General features: G+C 43.7%; 2 protein-coding genes across 3 annotated transcripts in view; one reads left to right on the top strand and one right to left on the bottom strand.

Annotated features, from left to right (window-relative positions):
- Nucleotides 1–17,500, bottom strand: part of LOC138958097 (ras-related protein Rab-37-like) — a 299,221-nt gene that overhangs the window by 193,481 nt on the left and 88,240 nt on the right. The window lies entirely within an intron of this gene.
- The window catches only part of LOC138958094 (uncharacterized), a 52,431-nt gene that overhangs the window by 29,404 nt on the left and 5,527 nt on the right, over nucleotides 1–17,500 (top strand). The window contains exons 2-4 of one of the 2 annotated variants that reach the window (XM_070329157.1): nucleotides 3,142–3,283; nucleotides 6,089–6,262; nucleotides 7,052–7,224. In XM_070329157.1, coding sequence (XP_070185258.1) covers nucleotides 3,163–3,283; nucleotides 6,089–6,262; nucleotides 7,052–7,224 — 468 coding nt within the window. In that variant the 5' untranslated portion in view covers nucleotides 3,142–3,162. Of the gene's footprint in view, nucleotides 1–3,141; nucleotides 3,284–6,088; nucleotides 6,263–6,430; nucleotides 6,875–7,051; nucleotides 7,225–17,500 lie in introns of those variants that run through there. The other variant, XM_070329158.1, reaches the window with a different exon arrangement.

Here is a 17,500-nt window from a genome sequence, read left to right as displayed (position 1 = left end):
AGGAAGGCATATTCTTCATTATTCGCAAGCCATTCGTAATCATCGTAAAGGTATTCGTAGCGCTCGCAAGGCATTCGGAATGATCGGTACACATTTGTAAGCACTTGCAACCATTCGTAAGATCCTTGTCACGTAGGGTTTTGATTTAGTTTTTTTGTTCCCTTCGGGTGACGTTCCTGATTTTGTTTATTGAAATTGGTTTATTTTAGATATGTGTTATGTTAAACTTGTGGGGTCCTGATTTGGCCTATATGGTCCGCTGGACCCAACAAGCAACAACAATCAATCATTCGCAAGAAATGTGTATATGAACATGTTGTATTTGGCAACAAAAGAGACTAATGGACAGGGCACATATTGACCATTCGAAGCCTTACGAATCCTTGTGAATGTCTTATAAATGGTTGCGAGTGCTTGCAAATGTCTACCGATCATTGTGAATGCATACGAATCCATATTCGCAAGGATATTCGGCACAGTGTAAGACAGGAATAACGAATGTTTGCGAATGCCTTGCGAGCCTTACGAATACATTGCGATGATTACGAATGTTCGCAAGGATATTCGGCACAGTGTAAGACAGGCATAACGAATGGTTGCGAATGCCTTGCGAGCGTTACGAATACATTGCTATGATTACGAATGTTCGCAAGGATATTCAGCACAGTGTAAGACAGGCATAACGAATGGTTGCGAATGCCTTGCGAGCGTTACGAATACATTGCTATGATTACGAATGTTCCCCAAGTATATTCGGCACAGTGTAAGACAGGCATAACGAATGGTTGCGAATGCCTTGCGAGCGTTACGAATACATTGTGATGATTACGAATGTTCCCCAAGTATATTCAGCACAGTGTAAGACAGGCATAATGAATGCCTTGCGAGCGTTACGAATACATTGCTATGATTACGAATGTTCCCCAAGTATATTCGGCACAGTGTAAGACAGGCATAACGAATGGTTGCGAATGCCTTGCGAGCGTTACGAATACATTGCGATTATTACGAATGTTCCCCAAGTATATTCGGCACAGTGTAAGACAGGCATAACGAATGGCTGTGAATGCCGTGCGAGCGTTACGAATACATTGCGATGATTACGAATGTTCCCCAAGGATATTCGGCACAGTGTAAGACAGGCATAACGAATGGTTGCGAATGCCTTGCAAGCGTTACGATCACATTGCGATGATTACGAATTGTCTTGGGAATACTTACGAATACGTTGCAAAAATGTTAAGAAAATGACTTCTTTGCGAATATTAGGAACATGTTGCTATGTTCAAAACAGGAGACGAATGGTGGCGAATCAAAAAGAACATTTACGAATGTCTTGCAACCATGTCCTGATCATTGTGAATTATTGGAAAATGCTATTCGCAAGGGCAATTCGGCACAGTGTAAGAGTAGCATGACAGTGATTGGACGGGCGGTGGCGCAAATTTGTCTTTGGGATATACATAGGATTGAAGAACTGAATGAATTCTTATGTCAATAAGTAGTAAATCAATGCTGTCTTGAACATTATTTCATAGGGGTAGAACAGTAAATATTTATTATCCATATATACAATTGAAACCTGTTAAGACCTCACAAAAAAAACCACAAAAAAGCCTGAGAAAATCAGATCTAAAAAAGGAGGGTAAGTTTACTGAGGCAAACCGCTAAGAACAAAACACCCTGCAGGCCTGAGTAAACAGGGTCTTAAAAGGGAGGGAGTCTTATATCGGGGGCAGGGGTCTTACAGCTGTGGATGGGGTGGGGTGGGGTGTCTTAAAAGGGAGGGAGTCTTATATCGGGGACAGGGGTCTTACAGCTGTGGATGGGGTGGGGTGTCTTAAAAGGGAGGGGGTCTTATATCGGGGGCAGGGGTCTTACAGCTGTGGATGGGGTGGGGTGGGGTGTCTTAAAAGGGAGGGAGTCTTATATCGGGGGCAGGGGTCTTACAGTTGTGGATGGGGTGGGGTGTCTTAAAAGGGAGGGAGTCTTATATTGGGGACAGGGGTCTTACAGCTGTGGATGGGGTGGGGTGGGGTGTCTTAAAAGGGAGGGAGTCTTATATCGGGGGCAGGGGTCTTACAGCTGTGGATGGGGTGGGGTGTCTTAAAAGGGAGGGAGTCTTATATCGGGGACAGGGGTCTTACAGCTGTGGATGGGGTGGGGTGTCTTAAAAGGGAGGGAGTCTTATATTGGGGACAGGGGTCTTACAGCTGTGGATGGGGTGGGGTGTCTTAAAAGGGAGGGAGTCTTATATCGGGGGCAGGGGTCTTACCGCTTTGGATGGGGTGGGGTGTCTTAAAAGGGAGGGAGTCTTATATCGGGGGCAGGGGTCTTACCGCTGTGGATGGGGTGGGGTGTCTTAAAAGGGAGGGAGTCTTATATCGGGGGCAGGGGTCTTACAGCTGTGGATGGGGTGGGGTGTCTTAAAAGGGAGGGAGTCTTATATCGGGGACAGGGGTCTTACAGCTGTGGATGGGGTGGGGTGTCTTAAAAGGGAGGGAGTCTTATATCGGGGGCAGGGGTCTTACCGCTGTGGATGGGGTGGGGTGTCTTAAAAGGGAGGGAGTCTTATATCGGGGGCAGGGGTCTTACAGCTGTGGATGGGGTGGGGTGTCTTAAAAGGGAGGGAGTCTTATATCGGGGGCAGGGGTCTTACCGCTGTGGATGGGGTGGGGTGTCTTAAAAGGGAGGGAGTCTTATATCGGGGGCAGGGGTCTTACAGCTGTGGATCCGCATGAATTCATTGACATGAATTTCGACTGCGGAGGCTTTTGGCAAGCTGAAAACAGGCACGGGCAGGTTTTAGTGGAAAAAGTAAGTGTTTTTAATGAAAACGTCGGAGTAATGGGATAAATAGCTTACACACCTCGTCCTGAATATCTTGCATATTTTCCCTCTGGTCGATTTTCAGGTATTACCTCGCCAAAGGCTCGGTAATACCTGAAAATCGACCCTCGGGAAAATATGCAAGATAATCAGAACTCGGAGTGTGTAACCTATATATAGTATAGTGTGTGGAACCCAAATGGGCAAACGAGCTCACTCGTAACCAGAACATTCTGGAACGCTGAAGAAGAAGAATAGCCATGACTGACACCCAGCAGGACCAATAATGTGTTGTTGTTGTTGTTGTTCCAGCTGTGGCAGTGAGACAGAGCCATGACTGACACCCAGCAGGACCACACAGCGACGCAGGAGGGGGTCTGCGGGCAGCACGGGATGAAGGTTCTCGACTTACAGGTCGGGGGTCACCGCTATGGCAAAAACGGGAAGAAGACAGGTGAGTATGTGATGACATGTACTTGTAATGGGGGTGGGGGTGGGTTGGGGTCGGGGGGGGGGGGGGGGGTCACCGCTATGGCAAAAACGGGAAGAAGACAGGTGAGTATGTGATGACGTGTCCTTGTAATGGGGGGGGGGGGGGGGGGGGTCACCGCTATGGCAAAAACGGGAAGAAGACTGGTGAGTATGTGATGACGTGTCTATGTAATGGGGGTGGGTGGGTTGGGGGGGGGGGGGGGGGGATCACCGCTATGGTAAAAGCGGGAAGAAGACAGGTGAGTATGTGATGATATGATATGATATGATATGATATGTTGACAGACTGGTACTTAGGCTGTTGAGCCTTTGTCTGATCTTTTGATCAGTTGCTATCCTAGCTTAACTTTGAGCTAGGTAACCTACACGATCTTTTGACCGTGGCCTATTCTATCAACTTTTTCTTGGCTGGTGGGAATTTGTAGTGAGAGGCATACTGACATTTGGGTTATACATATAGTCTTTCAGTGCATTGTCCAAGCGATTTTTGAAACTGTTCATTGTCGGCGCTTCTACCACATTCTTGTCCAAGGAGTTCCATGTGTCTATGATTCTGTTCGTGAAGAAAGATTGTCGGAGAGCTGTTCTGCATTGTTTCTTCTTGAGCTTGAACTGATGTCCACGGGTATTACACAGGCTGTTCAGCTCCAGTGGGTTCTTGCAATCGTAGTATCCATGCACGAATTTGTATGCTTCAATCATGTCTCCCCGGATACGCCTATAGCACATGCTTGGAACTTTCAAGACTCTCAAACGCTCTTCGTAACTCAAGGTCTTCAACCTGGGATACACTTCGTGGCTCTTCTAAACACACTTTCAATCAGATTTTTATCTTTCTCGAGTCGAGGACTCCACACCACATGTCCTTGTAATTGGGGTGGGGGAGGGGGTGGGGGGGGGGGCAGTGACCGCTATGGCAAAAGCGGGAGGAACACTGGTGAGTACATGATGACGTGTCTTTTTCATGGGATGGGGGGGGGGGGGGGGGGGGGGTTGGTAAGTATGTGATGACATCTGTTTGTTTTGGGGGGTGGTGCGTAAGTGACTAGGTGGGAAGAGGGATGGGGTTGGGGCAATTTTGTTTTTTGGATATTCTTGGGATTACACTGAAGGAAGTGACATGTCAGGTCACATTAGAATCAAGTTTTGGGCAATTAGCAGGACATCAACCATCAGCAGGACATCAACCATCAGCAGGACATCAACAATCTCTTGGACATTATTGTCTGAAGGTACAACAGCAAATAGTGTTGAATCATATACAGTGGAACCCTCCTTCCTAGACCTGAACCAAACAGAGAAAATCAGGTGTGAAAAAGGAGGGAGTCTAACAAAAGAGGTAAATTTACAGAGGTCAAGAATAAAACATTTGAGGAAACAGGGTCTTTAAAAGGGAGGGATCGTCTTGTATTAGGGTGGGGGTTTAGTTATTGAAAGGATGCATTTGAGGTCTCCAACTTGGTGCTGTTTCAGGAATGCTTGATCATGGCGATGGCGGTGTTCTGAAAGCTCTTTGGTGCTGTTTCAGGAATGCTTGATCGTGGCGATGGCGTTGTTCTCAAAGCTCTTTGGTGCTGTTTCAGGAATGCTTGCTCGTGGCGATGGCGTTGTTCTGAAAGCTCTTTGGTGCTGTTTCAGGAATGTTTGATCGTGGCGATGGCGTGGTTCTCAAAGCTCTTTGGTGCTGTTTCAGGAATGCTTGATCGTGGCGATGGCGTTGTTCTGAAAGCTCTTTGGTGCTGTTTCAGGAATGCTTGATCGTGGCGATGGCGTTGTTCTGAAAGCTCTTTGGTGCTGTTTCAGGAATGCTTGATCGTGGCGATGGCGTTGTTCTGAAAGCTCTTTGGTGCTGTTTCAGGAATGTTTGATCGTGGTGATGGCGTTGTTCTGAAAGCTCTTTGGTGCTGTTTCAGGAATGCTTGATCGTGGCGATGGCGTTGTTCTCAAAGGTCTTTGGTTCTGTTTCAGGAATACTTGATCGCGGCGATTACGTTGTTCTCAAAGCTCTTTGGTGCTGTTTTAGAATGCTTGATTGTGAAATGACGTTGTTCTGAAAGCTCTTTGGTTCTGTTTCAGGAATGCTTGATCGTGGCGATGGCGTTGTTCTCATGAAAGCTCTTTGGTTCTGTTTCAGGAATGCTTGCTCGTGGCGATGGCGTTGTTCTCAAAGGTCTTTGGTTCTGTTTCAGGAATACTTGATCGCGGCGATTACGTTGTTCTCAAAGCTCTTTGGTTCTGTTTCAGGAATGCTTGATCGTGGAATGGCGTTGTTCTAACAGCTCTTTGGTTCTGTTTCAGAAATGCATTATTGTGGCGATGGCGTGGTTCTCAAAGCTCTTTGGTGCTGTTTCAGGAATGCTTGATCGTGGCAATGGCGTTGTTCTAACAGCTCTTTGGTGCTGTTTCCGGAATGCTTGATCGTGGAATGGCGTTGTTCTAACAGCTCTTTGGTTCTGTTTCAGGAATACTTGATTGTGAAATGACGTTGTTCTCATGAAAGCTCTTTGGTTCTGTATTAGGAATGCTTGATCGTGGCGATGGCGTTGTTCTGAAAGCTCTTTGGTTCTGTTTCAGGAATGCTTGATCATGGCGATGGCGTTGTTCTAACAGCTCTTTGGTTATGTTTCAGGAATGCTTGATCGTGGCGATGGTGTTGTTCTATGCTTGATTGTGAAATGGCGTTGTTCTAACAGCTCTTTGGTTCTGTTTCAGGAATGTTTGATCGTGGCGATGGCGTTGTTCTAACAGCTCTTTGGTTCTGTTTCAGGAATGCTTGATCGTGGCGATGGCGTTGTTCTGAAAGCTCTGCAGGCACCCCCTCGCGGCACACGGGAGCTGGGTCTCTACCGGTCGGTGTTTTCACCGTCCTGCACCGACACCGACTTGCTGGCTCTGCGTCGCTTTCTGCCCGTGTATTATGGCACTGACACAGTGGATGGGGGTAAGCAGTATTATGGCACTGACACAGTGGATGGGGGTAAGCAGTATTATGGCACTGACACAGTGGATGGGGGTAAGCAGTATTATGGCACTGACACAGTGGATGGGGGTAAGCAGTATTATGGCACTGACACAGTGGATGGGAGTAAGCAGTATTATGGCACTGACACAGTGGATGGGGGTAAGCAGTACTATGGCACTGACACAGTGGATGGAGGTAAGCAGTATTATGGCACTGACACAGTGGATGGGGTTAAGGAGTATTATGGCACTGACACAGTGGATGGGGTTAAAGAGTAAAGTTATCTGTCCCTGTATTATGGCACTGACACAGTGGATGGGGTTAAAGAGTAAAGTTATCTGTCCCTGTATTATGGCACTGACACAGTGGATGGGGGTAAGGAGTGAAGTTATCTGTCCCTGTATTATGGTACTGACACAGTGGATGGGGGTAAGGAGTGAAGTTATCTGTCCCTGTATTATGGCACTGACACAGTGGATGGGGTTAAAGAGTAAAGTTATCTGTCCCTGTATTATGGCACTGACACAGTGGATGGGGTTAAGGAGTAAAGTTATCTGTCCCTGTATTATGGCACTGACACAGTGGATGGGGGTAAGGAGTGAAGTTATCTGTCCCTGTATTATGGTACTGACACAGTTATCTTAGTTAAGGGTAAGCATTTTTCTGCCTTTGTTTTATGGCGGTGAGACCTGTCTGGTTATGAACACTGTGTGTGTGTGTGTGTGTGTGTGTGTGTGTGTGTGTGTGTGTGTGTGTGTGTGTTTGCAGCCACCTGTCTGGTGATGAAGAACCTGGCCCATGACTTTCTTTGTCCAAACATTCTCGACCTGAAAATGGGGCAGGTGACCTATGACCCAGAAGCAACACCAGAGAAAAAAGAACACGAGATAGTCAAGTATCCTCCTCTGAAGCACCTGGGATTCCAGATCACTGGCATGATGGTAATCGATTTATAATACACACTGAAGGATTCAAGTTGCCTTGCTTTGTACATACACATGATGGTAGGGAGGCCCATCGCACATTGTACAATCAGTCATTTTCACACACTCATAAACCTAACATAAAAGGAACATTAAACACAAAATTAATTAATGTTGTTTCATAAAATGGTTCATGGTTCATTTCCACAATATTGATTTACCTCTTGCCACCACTATTCTCATCCCTACTCCCTACCACAGAAGACGACCACTAGAAAGATTCGTACCAGCACATATGACAGACATTCTCTGACTAAGTGACCACTAGAAAGATTCGTACCAGCACGTATGACGGACATTCTCTGACCAAGTGACCACTAGAAAGATTCGTACCAGCACGTATGACGGACATTCTCTGACCAAGTGACCACTAGAAAGATTCGTACCAGCACGTATGACAGACATTCTCTGACCAAGTGACCACTAGAAAGATTCGTACTAGCACGTATGACAGACATTCTCTGACCAAGTGACCACTAGAAAGATTCGTACCAGCACATATGACAGACATTCTCTGACTAAGTGACCACTAGAAAGATTCGTACCAGCACGTATGACGGACATTCTCTGACCAAGTGACCACTAGAAAGATTCGTACCAGCACGTATGACAGACATTCTCTGACCAAGTGACCACTAGAAAGATTCGTACTAGCACGTATGACAGACATTCTCTGACCAAGCCCTGATAATGATGCAAATGATTATTTTGAAAAAAGACAAGCAGAAATTCAACACTGCAAAATGCGTTGAAATATTAGAATGCATATGCGCTACAATGATACCATTGAGGAACAAACAACAACTCCAATTATAAGTTCCCTCCACTGTATTTGGTCAAATAAATAATACAGTTATGATATATACACACATACACACACAATCATTAAAAGAAAGATATCAGGGTTATGGATTCAAAACCGGGTACTCACAGGTTTGAAGACAGGTTTGACAATCCCGTGCAAAAACTAACACAATAATCTTACCCGGAGTGTATAAAAATCACTACCCGTGAGGTAGACAGAAAACACACACACACAGTCCGTGAAATCGCAGGCACACGATATCCACAATATAAATACCGACACACGGCTAGTGTGTAAGTGAAAAAATACAGTCACAGTGAGGATCAGGACCAGACTGCGGCAACCATCTGATCTAGATGCTAAACACTAATTATATCTTAATTAAATAGGTTCTCCTGAACATGGCTTAGCTGAACTAGATTACAGACAAAAAAACTGCCGATATGTCCTTCACTTGAAAAAAAGTAGCGGTGTACGTAATTCTCCGACTGGCGATCTCGACCTAACCAGTTAACTTCGTCCCGTGACCTTTCTGGGTCCAACTATACGGACTTTCTTGTAACCTTGCTGCTAGCTTCGTGAAAGTCCCGTCGAACTTCAGCTAAACTGATCCAGAGAAATAAGATATTCGGCGGCTTCTCAGATTATTATTCTTTCCCGGTATCTGGCCGCAATCCTCTTCTCATGGACAGGTTACTGGACGCACTGCACAAACATGAACGTTTCTGGGTCCAACTATACGGACTTTCCTGTAACCTTGCTGCTAGCTTCGTAAAAGTCCCGTCGAACTTCAGCTAAACTGATCCAGAGAAATAAGATATTCGGCGGCTTCTCAGATTATTCTTCTTTCCCGGTATCTGGCCGCAATCCTCTTCTCATGGACAGGTTACTGGACGCACTGCACAAACATGAAGAGCGGACATCTTGTTTTTACAATCTGTCCTCTACGAACTAGTTTCTGCAATGTAAATCGGTTCAGTTTACGCGATACACAAAATATCGATATTCGAATGCCTATTAAAGTTACCTGTTAAAGTGCTTTGACGATCGCGTCTCAGAAAACACAAGTAAGGGCTGGAACCTTCTCCTGCATTCTCTCCGGGCATTTTCTCCTCCCGCGCGATTAACATTGAGACCTTTCTCCTCGATGGACAGTCGTCAAGTGTGCTGCTAAACTAGCTACGATTCACGAAGTTAACTGTTCGCTGGTTTGTGAGCTCTGTTCACTCCGTGCAATACACTTTCCACGATTATCTCGTTGGCTTTCGTATCTCGTGGAGGATACAAATGCTAACTCGGCCTGACCCAGCTGTTAGCCGTTTGATTTCCTTCACACCCCCCACCCCCTCCCCATTTTAACATAGAGGGGGGAATCGAGACGAGGGTCGTGGTGTGTGAGTGTGTGTGTCTGTCTGTCTGTCTGTCTGTCTGTCTGTGCATGTAGAGCGATTCAGAGTAAACTACTGGACCGATCTTTATGAAATTTTACATGAGAGTTCCTGGGTATGATATCCCCAGACGTTTTTTTCATTTTTTCGATAAATGTCTTTTATGACGTCATATCCGGCTTTTTGTAAAAGTTGAGGCGGCACTGTCACACCTTCATGTTTCAATCAAATTGATTGAAATTTTGGCCAAGCAATCTTCGACGAAGGCCGGACTTCGGTATTATATTTCAGCATGGAGGCTTAAAAATTAATTGATGACTTTGGTCATTAAAAATCTGAAAATTGTAATTAAAATGATTTTTTTTATAAAACGATCCAAAATTACGTTTATCTTATTCTTCTTCATGTTCTGATTCCAAAAACATATAAATATGTTATATTCGGACTAAAAGCAAGCTCTGAAAATTAAATAGAGCTTAAACAATGACCACGAGTTGATTACTGGAAAATAAACCACGAGTGGGTATTTGCAGCCGCTTGGTAATTCACGAGTGTGCGGAGCACACGAGTGAATTACCAAGCGGCTGCAAATACTCACGAGTGGTTTATTTTCCAGTAATCAACGAGTTGTCTTCATTGTTTAAGCTATTTATACAACGAACAACACGGGTCGAACATGCAGTCATGCAGACGACATTTTGTACGCAATTTCATTTCAGCCTAATCACTCAGAGTGTCAAATGCGCGTCATTCAAATAGTCCCTATTCTTTTACTTTATTCTTAGTCTCCGACTCGTCGGCATTATACTTGTCTGGTCTAAATATCGGACCCCATTGCTACGATTAAAACACAATAGCGTTTATATAGCTATTCTGACATTACATTCTGTGTTAAAATCATGTTTTTGTCAGCAACAAGGACCAGAATGGTCCATGTCGTTGATAGCAGACGACGGTTCCCTTTCCGCATGAAGCCACGGAAATAACCGAACATTGAAAAACCCACGGACATGTATTACGGAGAAAACTCGGGATAACCGGATGTTTAGCATTACGTCAATATGCTAGGAATCATATGACGTCATGACGTATCGTGCTTGCCTACGTAGATTGTATATGTTCGAAAGTCTGACTTCTGTTGTGAATTCGCGTGGTGAAGACTGCGGTAAATCTGTAGATGATAAGAGAACAAGGATTGTCTCAGAAGAAACGACTAAATGTTTCAGACCGGTAACTTCATTTCAACATTGCACTATATAATGGACGTTCTATGTGACAGGAGAGTTTGCTGATTTTGTGTTAAACATTGGAGAGATCGTCTGCTAGAATCAGAGATAGGTCGCTTCAGATTGCAGCTTCTGGAAATTTGTAAGGTTTGTTGCCTGTTAAAGAACTGGATTTTACACGTACAGTAAGCAACAACAAAAACACACACAAAGCAAATGGCATCGTCTGTCGACTAGTCAAAAAAACAAACCTGGCGAGATACATGCGTGTACTTTATACACGTCAGCCATTGTTGTTACAGTTTTGAGTCAACGTTGTATTCTTCCGCAACAGGGTCCAATCGTCTGGGTTTCAAATGTTCTAAAAATAAATTCTAGCGTTGATTATTTTTTAGCCCTCTTTATTCTTACTTCGAATAATCCACGTGTGATTTTTGGTGTAATCAAAGTAGTTCGTTCTAATTTCTCACTTGTCTAAAAATAATCAACTAGATTTAATCCACCCCTCGGTTGCATTGCAGGAGTTGTATAAAAATATAAAAATTATGATTAAAATTAAATTTCCGAAATCGTTTTAAAATAAATTTCATCTTATTCCTTGTCGGTTCCCGATTCCAAAAACATATAGATATGATATGTTTGGATTAAAAACACGTTCAGAGAGTTAAAAAGAATAGAGATATAGAAAAGCGTGCTATCCTCCTCAGCGCAACCGCTACCGCGCTTTTCTGGATTGTTAATTTCACTGCCTTTGCCACGAGCGGTGGACAGACGATGCTACGAGTGTACGGTCTTGCGGAAAAAATGCAATGCGTTCAGTTTCATTCTGTGAGTTCGACTGAGCTTGACTAAATGTTGTATACGCTCTCATTTTTAAACCAACATGGTTGAAATTTAGGTCAGGTAATCTTCGACGAAGCCTGGACTTTAGTATTGCAATTGCGCTTGGAGGCTTAAAAACTAATTAATGAGTTTGCTCATTAAAGTTGTCATTAAAAGCCATTTTTCGCAAACAGATTTAAAATTGATTGCATCGTATTCCTCATCAAAATCTGAATCTAAAAAAATGTATACATATGTCATGTTTACTCTTAAAATGTGATCACAATTAACGAAAACAGGTTAATTAGTACTACGATTAAAATATAAGAAATCGATCCAAAAAGGATTTCATCTTATTCTTGATCATTTCCTGATTCCAAAAACATATAGATATGATATATGTTGTATTTAAAACAAGCTCAGAAAGTTAGCAAGAATACAGAAAAGTGCGCTGTCCCTTTTAGCGCATTACGCTACCGCGCTATTCTGGATTGTCGATTTCACTGCGTTTTGCACGTGGAAAATGAGCAATTTCCTTCTCGCGGGGATTGATGAAGCTGTATTGTCTTGGTGAAAAAATGCAGTGCGTTCAGTTTCAATCCGTGATTTTGACAGCTTGACTAAATGTAGTAATTTCGCCTTACATATATATACACGACTTGTTTCTCTCTGTAGATTCCTGTGTTTTGATTTAGTTCCCCATCCCACACTCCCACAGTTTTTTCTTGTGGTTTATAATGTTATGTCCACCATCATGAACATTTGTGTAATTTAGTAATACATGTATTGCTAACCGACATGAAACATGGCCATAATTTTACAAGACCTAACTCTCTGTCCCAAGCTCTCTCTTAACGACATGAAACATGGCCATACCTTTACATGAAACATGGCCATACCTTTACAGGAAACATGGCCATACCTTTACATGAAACATTGCCATACCCTTACATGAAACATGGCCATACCTTTACAAGGAACATGGTCATACCTTTACAGGAAACATGGCCATACCTTTACATGAAACATTGCCATACCCTTACATGAAACATGGCCATACCTTTACAAGGCCTAACTCTCTACCCCAAGCTCTGTCTTCCCGACATGAAACATGGCCATACCTTTACATGAAACATGGCCATACCTTTACATGAAACATGGCCATACCTTTACATGAAACATGGCCATACCTTTACATGAAACATGGCCATACCTTTACATGAAACATGGCCATACCTTTACATGAAACATGGCCATACCTTTACAAGGCCTAACTCTCTCCCCCAAGTTCTGTCTTACTGACATGAAACATGGCCATACCTTTACATGAAACATTGCCATACCTTTACATGAAACATGGCCATACCTTTACAAGGCCTAACTCTCTGCCTGAAGCTTTGGTTTAAGCGTGTTTTGATTAATTTCTTGTATACACGTTATAAACAGTAACAACATTAAGAACGTTAACAAGCAGACTGCTTATGGACACGTTCTAAAACTGATAATCAACAATCGCATAACAATTTTTTACCAGCAAAATAGATGGTTTCAGCAGCAAATAGGAAGGAGTGAGCAGCGAATGTGAAGCAGCAAATTGGATGAATTCAACAGCAGAATAGATGAATTGAACAGCCAAGCAGATTTCTTTAACAGTAAAAAAGATGAAAAATCCAGCAAAATGAGAACAGCAAAAAGGATGAAAAACCAGCAAAACGGACACAAATCAGCAAAATCGTAATAAAAATTGAAGAAAAAGTTCATACAGAAAATGGACAAAAACATGAAATCGCATTCACTCTATTTGAAAAAAATCAACACACACACACACACACACACACACACACACACACACACACACACACACACACACACACACACCACCTTGCACCACCACCAAAAAAAGGAATGTGAGAGGATGCCCATGCAGAGCGCCCTAGCAAGTACACCAGACAGTCGGATGCAGAGAATGCCCATGCAGAGCGCTAGCAGCAAGTACACCAGACCTACTGACGTATGAGAGCTGGTTTTGCCAGCCTAGGTCGTCCCCTCTTTCGCTTCTCTCCCAGGGGGACGGTCTTTGCCTGTGCTGGTGGTTCAGAAATGGACAGCCGGATTTCCATGCCAAGTGAGTGTTTACATATGTTGGACTTCATGTAGACAGGGCAATTGCAGTCAATTCTGTTGTCCTCCACGGTCAGACTCCAAACCGAGTTCCGGCTCTCCTTGTACTGGTCAAACGATTCCCAAGAGGCTCTCTGGAACTGGTCTTGCTGAATCCTGACAGCTGTCTTCAGGTCCATGTTCTGAAGCGACTCCGAGGCCACGAACACTTTCTGGTTCCTCTTGATGGACTTTGCGTTTGAAGATGCCCACTGATAGGCAGCCGTCCAGCAGGGCAAGGTTCTGTCTGGTTCTTGGGCCACTGGGATATGATCAGGCTGAACGTTGTCTCTCTCCCTGGACCAGTTCAGGCCAATGTCTCTTTCAACAAGGGTTAGGAATATGGACAAGTCAAGCCTCTCACGATGGTCTGGTTTATTGCCTCCAGTCCATTGTTTGTGGAAGGAATTCCCGGGGCGTAGCCTTCGTACCAGGTGTCATTGCGGTCGATCCATGACCCCTTGAAGTACTCCACGAAAGACAACAATCATCGGAATCTTCCCATTTGGCCAGGAACAAAAGAACTGCATGATGAAATGAATCTTCATCTAGACAAAGCTGCAGCTGACTGATGTCATCACGTACAGCTTGACGGGTTCTTTGGTCTCTGATTCTCAGAAGATGCTTGTCTACGTTCATGACAACATGAGCCCAGCATGCGATGGTTTTTTCCCGGTTCACGCCCAAAGGCAGAGGCATATCCGTTCCTGATGGCAGGAGCGGCATCAGCGATCAAGTGAGAAGGCACAAAACCGTCATGATCATCTGGAGTCACCTGGCTGATTCCTTTTGCAATGGACGAAAACAAGAAGTGGAAATCGTCCTTCGTTTCATTCTTTGTAACCGCAAGACCTAGAGGGTGAAACCTGCGGTTAGCATCACTGTACCCCAAGATAAGTACAGGGAAACCCTGCCATATCAACTTATACGTTGCGTCTGCATGGACATTCGCAGCATCAGCACCAAGTTTCAGCAGACGCTTGGTTGTCATGCACACCCTGAAAAAAGCCTCTTTCTGGTCATACGAACACTCAAAACCACAAACAAAAGTTACATCGTCATCATCAGGCACAGCTGTGCGAGAATCAGCCCATGCTGCAAGTTCACCCAGGGAAATTGTATGCTTTCCACATTCTTTCATTCTCAGACCCACAAGGTAATTTTTGAGCTGGGCTTTTGAAGGCAAGTTTGCAAAGTCCCTATTGCGCAGTGCTACCAGAATCGCCCTTGGTTTTCTCACACCATCTCTGAACAGAGAATCAATCACAGTCCTTGTGTCTGGGTGAATCCCCCTTGTAGGCCTTGGTGTAGTTGCGTGGTCGTGTTCGCCGGATTCATACAAGGAGACGGTTTGGTCTTCAGTGTTGTAGAGTAGGAACATCCCCGCCAAGCAGCTGGCTCCTCGTTTACACTTGAAGTACACCTTCTTTCCATCAGTCGTCTTATGTGTGTAGCTTATGGCCCACTCATCCTGAAACGACATAAAGCCTGTGCGAGGAACGAAACACCTTACTCAGTCCTTCTCCTCATCTACCGACTTGCATCACCTCCATCACCATTTCTGGAAAATCACTGCCAGTATTATCGTCGCCGACACCAACATTGTTGTCCACCGACATCACCACGACCTGTATGTATGTGCTAATCACCATCACTTTTATCACAATCATCATCATCATTCGCCATCATCTTATTCCCTACAGCAATCACCATCATTATCATCAACATCATCATTACCATCACCATCACTCCTCTTACTGCCATCATCATCATCATTCCCACTGATCTTCATTACCATTCAACTATAAAGTGCTCACCTTAGACACAAAATCATCGGCAGCCTTTTCATCATCAAAAGTCCGTTGTTTCTGCCATTCCCTGGCCATTCCCCTACGCCTTTTTGCTGGTGGCAATTCTTCATTTTCACTGGATGATGCCTCTTGGGAGATGGGGTGGATGGTCTCAAACTCAGTGTCATCCATACTTGACAAACTGTGTTGAAACTGTGTTGCACTTACATGCAGTTGCCCCACAGTAGTTCAGATGTAGTCACAAGAAGTTATCTAGAAGATGAAAATACTCAGTCTCAGTAATAAAGCGTGCCGTAATAAAGTACATGTCACCCCACAATTGCTAGAAGGCGAACAAAGCTCAGGTGAATAAGACCCAGATACAACTCTGATTACAGTTCATATGTAGTCACGTTTGTTGAATTCATGTAATCTGCTGCTGTGATCATCTATTCTGCTGCTGTGACCATCAATTCTGCTGTCAGTTGTATTTTCTTGCTGGTAAAGTATCTAATTTGCAGTTTAAATATCATCTCAGCTGTTCAAACAGCAAATCTGCTGGTTAACCATCTTTTTTGCTGCTAAAATATCCAATTTGCTGCTAAGTATATTTTTTGCTGCCAAAAATATTTATCGCAGCTAATTTGCTGTTGAAACCCATCTTTTTTGCTGCTGGTCCATCTTTTTTGCTGCTGGTCCATCTAATTTGCTGGTCCATTAAATCCCTGCCTAATCAATACACATTCTGATAACAAGACATGGCGAACAAGTGATAACTTCAACCCTTTTCTTTCAAAATATTTCATAATATTTTATACAAATAAAGAGAGAGAGAGAGAGAGAGAGAGAGAGAGAGAGAATACTTTGCTACATCTATTGCTGTCACTGTTAATATAATATCAGCCGAAGCAATCAGTTGACATAACGTAATCTTGTACAACAGAAAATATTTTTGTGTTCAAAGATATAGTTAAATCAGTATTTCCAAACAAAAGTGTTTTGCAATCCAGAGCGTGCGTTGGCAGACTATTGAATAAAATGGTTCTACGTTCTTTAAATTTTGGACAATGTAACAAAAAGTGTTCAGCATCTTCCGGGCGTCCCCCCGCGGGTTAGGGGGAGTCCCATATTGGTTGGGACGAGAAAGAATTTACCCGATGCTCCCCAGCATGTCGTAAGAGGCGACTAACGGATTCTGTTTCTCCTTTTACCCTTGTTAAGTGTCAGGGCGTTAGCAATTTTCTCCCCCCTTTCCTAACCTAGGTGGTGGGTTCAAGTGCTAGTCTTTCGGATGAGACGAAAAACCGAGGTCCCTTCGTGTACACTACATTGGGGTGTGCACGTTAAAGATCCCACGATTGACAAAAGGGTCTTTCCTGGCAAAATTGTATAGGCATAGATAAAAATGTCCACCAAAATACACGTGTGACTTGGAATAATAGGCCGTGAAAAGTAGGATATGCGCCGAAATGGCTGCGATCTGCTGGCCGATGTGAATGCGTGATGTATTGAATTTGTGTAAAAAAAATTCCATCTCACACGGCATAAATAAATCCCTGCGTCTTGAATATGTGCGCGATATAAATTTCATAAAATAAAAATTAAAAAACAAAAATCCCTGCGCTTAGAACTGTACCCACGGAATACGCGCGATATAAGCCTCATATTGATTGATTGAGTCAATTTTGTAAAGATTTTAGTCAAGCAGTATGTAAGAAATGTTAAGTCCTTTGTACTGGAAACTTGCATTCTCCCAGTAAGGTAATATATTGTACTACGTTGCAAGCCCCTGGAGCAAATTTTTGATTAGTGCTTTTGTGAACAAGAAACAATTGACAAGTGGCTCTATCCCATCTCCCCCCTTCCCCCGTCGCGATATAACCTTCGTGGTTGAAAACGACGTTAAACACCAAATAAATAAAGAAAGAAAGATCTTCCGGGCGTACTCCACACGTGTATTCTAATTAATTAGAGAGGTGTCGGTTAACAAGGTCTTGTTGCAAATCGCTCATATTTAATCTCAACCTGCTGTGAAATACCTGG

This window comes from Littorina saxatilis, linkage group LG2, assembly GCF_037325665.1.
Source record: "Littorina saxatilis isolate snail1 linkage group LG2, US_GU_Lsax_2.0, whole genome shotgun sequence".
Classification (NCBI taxonomy): domain Eukaryota; kingdom Metazoa; phylum Mollusca; class Gastropoda; order Littorinimorpha; family Littorinidae; genus Littorina; species Littorina saxatilis.
The sequence above is the reverse complement of the archived record's forward strand: the minus strand, read 5'-3'. Positions and strand labels throughout refer to the sequence as shown.